Here is a 5,000-nt window from a genome sequence, read left to right as displayed (position 1 = left end):
TAAAAGAAGATTCATAGGAGAGAATATATATTAGACGGATTGATAATGTCATTAACTTTACTACTGCTAAAAACATTCCTGGGTTCCTACTTTGCCTCGATTTTGAAAAAGCCTTCGATACAGTTGAATGGCCTTTCATACAAAAAGCCCTTCGACATTATAACTTTGGACCATTAATGGTCCACTAGACCAAGCTTTTCTATTATAGCATAGAAAGCTGCATTTTGAACAATGGCTGGTCCAGCGACTTCTTTGGACTCGACAGAGGGGTTAGACAAGGCTGCCCACTTTCTCCATACCTGTTCATTCTCTGTGTTGAGGTTCTTGTGGATGCTTTGAGAAGAACGAAATGATTACATTAGGGGCATTGCAGCTAGTAAATGGACAGGAAATAAAAATAAGTCAATACGCAGACGGCACAACCTGCTATCTAGATAGGCGATGGTAAAGTTTATTCTCATTAAATCCCCTGAAGAGTGAAGTGATTCACGAAACAGGCTTGTCGGGAAATGTAGTTGCGTCTTTTTTTCCTCTTAAAATATTTATTCCGCTCTGCTTCAACTTATTGAGCACTGTTCCACGAGAAAATCGACTTACAGACTATATATATATACAAGTTACGAGGGTCTCATTCGCTATCCAGATTGACCATGTAGCCAGCATGGTTGCTCTGATAGTCACAGTGTAGTGGTGATCACATCCAACCGGTAATCAGGGGGACGTGGCTTCAAATCCCGCTCAGGGCATGAAAAGTTTTTCTCCCAATGAAAAATGTCATCCAGGGGTTGTCCGTCCTTGGTCCTTTCAAACTTCATATGTTCGTTGTTTGAGTAGCCAATCAGAGGGCGCCTTTAACTCTATCCACTGTTTTAGTATCATACTAATTTCTGTTCCTCTCGATAAATAACTCAGTTTTTTCAGCGTTTTATCTCTTTTAGAATATCGCGACGCGTTCAAGTTTTTTGACAAAGATGGTAATGGGTTTATAACTACCCGTGAACTTGGTGCAATTATGAGGTCACTGGGGCAGAATCCTACAGAAATTGAACTACAAGACATGGTCAATGAGGTCGATTATGATGGTGAGCAACTCAGATTAAAAACAGAACGTCCGTTGATGTTCATCAGTTTGTATTTCATAGCTTCAAAACCAATCATGATTAAATTGCGCACATTCAGGCCTTCATTGCATGCGGTCTGTAGAGCGGTTTTCAATTGAGTGTCGAAAGTAATTAGCCCGTTTTGGTTTTGCATGACGTCACTCAGTGATTGGTTCAAAGTTCTCGCGCCACTTTTTCAACCAATCAGAAGTGAAACCAAAACCAATCGTAGCTCGCGCGTGCACATTTTCCCGCGCTTTGTGTCGGCTACGTGTAATTACTTCGAGTTTTGATTGGTTTACTGGATGGTCTCCGTCCTTTTTGATTGGCCAAAGTAGTTACTTTGGTTTTGGCTTTACGACACTCGATTGAAACTCGCTCTATTCCCAATTAAGGAATTGCACAGCAATTTAAAGTTACTAAAGTTGAACTGAGGTAGCATGTAGCAGTTCTCGTTAAGTCAGAAGTCCAAGACCCAGAAGTGTCAATCTCTCTCATTTGGCCTTAGCCAATCACTTAATAGGATTTCCGAGTTCATGTCTTCCTCCTCTTTAAAGCGAGTTTAAGTGCCAAGTTTTTCTTATTGAAAATTATTTATTATTCATATTTATTATATGGCTCTGTATCACAAGGACTGGGAACTACCAAGTTCACGAATTTGATTGGCTGAAATCGATATTGACCGCGGTCTAGATTTTCCCATCTAGACCGGCATCTAGACCGGTAATGTTTTGCGGTGAAAAGATGCAAACTGTAATGCAAAAATATTGAGTATTTTCTTCTAACAATATTTATTTATGGAAGTGCCCAACAGCATGATGACAAAAGAGAGGATGACGAGCAAACTTTGACAGAATTAAGTTCAGCTCATCGCCACTCATCGCCGTTCGCAAGAAAAATGTCACTGCGTTCGGTCTCTGCTCACGACCTCGGTCAAGATTCTCCCATACAGACCTCCTGCTCGTTTAATAAGAGCTAAGTAAAGAAGAACTAATTACCATCACAAAAACTTCGCACTTAGACTCGCTTTGAGGAGGAGGCAGATGTGAACTCGGAAATGGCCTAATTAGAATACAGGTCCAGCCAAATGATGACCAATCAGATTGGGCTTAATGACCGCAACTCTCTTGATTGGTCCGCAGGCAAGTATCCGCCGCACGAGGGATTGCACGTCCTAAATTCAAAATCGTACTCGGAACGCAATACCGCTATGTTTTGTTCCCCCAAAAATCTAGCAGTGACCGTTCCAAAGATAGATAATACCGTAAACTGATTGGCTTCCGATTTCATCGCAGATGGAGACTTCTGGCCGGTTATAAACTTCTGGTAAGGTACAGTGTTCTCATGTTGCAACCCAAAGTGAAAACAGAAGACCGAACAACATAGGCAATGACTTAGACTTACAAAAAATAAAAGCTCACGGCTGCCACACTGCCCTGCGAATCCAGAAATGAGTCGAATCCTCTAACTTTAATAATAATAATAATAATAATAATAATAATAATAATAATAATCATAATAATAATAATAGTAATAATAATAATAATAACAATCGTTTATTCAATCCTTTGGCGTTATTTTGAGAGCCGCATTACAACGATGTCAGCAAAAGACAAGCAACAATATTAAAAACAAATTGCGATTTTGAGACGGCAATACCACATTATATTGACGGCTAGTTGGGGATAAATAAAACTGTAAACTAATCAACCCGCGCCTGATCGAAATTTCAATTCTTTCTACCTGCGAAACGTATTTGTTTGCTTACGTCAGCAACCCAATTCAGTGCAACGACGTCAATTTCAACATTACAACCAATCACATGCCGCAAAAGTGAGACGGCAATACCACGAAATATTGACGGCTCGCGCATAGGCAAAACTATAAGAAGATCGCGATACTAAATAGAGTAAATAGATAGCAAATAAATAATAATATGATATGTATTAAAGGGATTGGTATTTAAACTACTCTGATGATCCTGCAGGCGGCGTATAGTAATGAAGTCATTAAAGCACTTAGTAATGGCAACTTACATTTCCACCCAACTATTCCCACACCTGAGATTATAATCATGATTATAATTAGTATTAGGCGACAGGTTACGTAAGGGTGGGGAGGGAAGGTCATGTATCTTATTCATGAATCTAATACAAAACTTCTCTTGTCTAGATTTGAGGGTGGATAATTTAAATGCAATAAGGGCCTCTTCATAACTTGACTAGGGGTAAATAATACGGAGGTCTCTCTTTTAAACCGATTCTATTCTATCCGTATTTAGTGTTTTCATCTTTCGATTTGCTCCATTGTGACGTCAAGGTTCAAACTTCAATTTAAAACTGGTAAAACATGAAAATATATCCTTCGCAGAGTTTTCTGTATGTCTGATACATATATTGTTACCACTAACCCAATATTCCTTTTGGTGTTGCTTTTTTTTCAAAGTTTCCTCAAGGGCCATCTTGATATAAGGTGTTTGGCGGAGTTGTCCCAAAGGTTAAAACACTGCAGCTATGCTATAGTGTTCAAAAGCAGATAAACAGCGGCCCTTTTAGTTTGCGAATAGGGTTTCAACAACTTGTTTGAATAGAGTTTCAGCCCTCGGAAGATTCATTCTTTCCGGGCACTGAAACTCTTCTCATACGCAATTATTTGTTAGCAAATATTTGTTAGCTTCTGATCTCGTAAGTGAATAGCTCTTTGTTCTGTAGTTAAATAAATTCATTTGTCCAGTTGTTGATAAGAGTAATCTTGCGCAAGTAGCAAGCAGTATGATTAAACCAGCTTTAATACAATTGAAAACATTGTATTGGCTGTTGTTCTGCCACTGAAAAGCTGACAGCTAGTGAGATCATAAATTGTCTTCACTATTTACAGGAAATGGTGTGGTGGATTTTGGCGAATTTGTTAACATGATGATCAACCAGAACAATAACACGCTTGACCAGGAAGAACTCCTCGAAGCTTTCAGAACGTTTGACGGTGATGACAAAGGTTACATATTCTCTAATGAAATTCGATATGTGATGCGTCACATGGGAGAGACCATTCCAGAACAAGACATCAACGAAATTTTACAGGATCACCAAGACAGCAGAAAGAGGAAAATAACGTTTGAAGGTAAAGACGCTTTTGGCTATGCGTACTAATGTTTTTTTCTCGTGTTTGTTATGCTTGCTAAATCTTATGCTGTCGTATCCTTTTGCACAGAATTTGTGAAACTTGTCAAACCGGAAGTTTGAAGTTTGCATCTATTTCGGCTGCATGGATTTATTCTTCAAGTGATTTATGAGCCAATTGTCGTGAAAGAAGTTACGTTATAGTACAGACAACATTGAGGAACTTGTAAGGTCTGTTAAACGTCTATTTCTATAAAGAAGTTTTTCGTTTAGGAAAGATTTTGTTTTTAACATTATCTGGAGAGAACTGGCGTGATTGCGCGCACACATAGTAAGAATGGCACAGTATGGGCCGGTTGAGCCGGGAAAAAACAGACTCTTACATTAATGTATGAACACGTACCCAGTCAATGTATTTTTATCTGACCTTCGATCTTATAATCTCACGGCACCAACTATACAGCACCTTTGTAACGGAAATAACAGAAACTCCGTTACTATTTGAGCACCGTGAAACCCAAGAAAGGAAACGACTTTGGCCAATCAAAGCAGACGTAGACTGAGCACATGAGCTAACCATAACGAAATCACATATCTTTAATGAGTTTTCGTGCGCCTTATGCGATACAACACTACGTCTCCCCGGGTTATTGTTTGGTTAGTGCTCGAGTTCGGGTCACCATTTGTGTGACGCTTCTTTGGAGATACGCGATGTTCATTTGAAGAGAATGGGTGTAGACACTTTGTGACGTTTAACATGCACAGCGTCGGGCTTATTCTT

General features: G+C 39.3%; 1 protein-coding gene across 2 annotated transcripts in view; it reads left to right on the top strand.

The window, feature by feature from the left end:
- LOC137969439 (calmodulin-like) overlaps nucleotides 1-5,000 on the top strand; it is a 16,812-nt gene that overhangs the window by 11,010 nt on the left and 802 nt on the right. For both annotated transcript variants that reach the window (XM_068815667.1, XM_068815666.1), the window contains exons 3-5: nucleotides 939-1,082; nucleotides 3,978-4,220; nucleotides 4,311-5,000. The exon at nucleotides 4,311-5,000 is cut by the window's right edge and continues 802 nt beyond it. In XM_068815667.1, coding sequence (XP_068671768.1) covers nucleotides 939-1,082; nucleotides 3,978-4,220; nucleotides 4,311-4,342 — 419 coding nt within the window. In that variant the 3' untranslated portion in view covers nucleotides 4,343-5,000. The remainder of the gene's footprint in view (nucleotides 1-938; nucleotides 1,083-3,977; nucleotides 4,221-4,310) is intronic.

Source organism: Montipora foliosa, chromosome 9 (genome assembly GCF_036669935.1).
Source record: "Montipora foliosa isolate CH-2021 chromosome 9, ASM3666993v2, whole genome shotgun sequence".
NCBI lineage: Eukaryota > Metazoa > Cnidaria > Anthozoa > Scleractinia > Acroporidae > Montipora > Montipora foliosa.
Note: the sequence above shows the minus strand (reverse complement) of the source record. Positions and strands in the feature narration are given on the sequence as shown.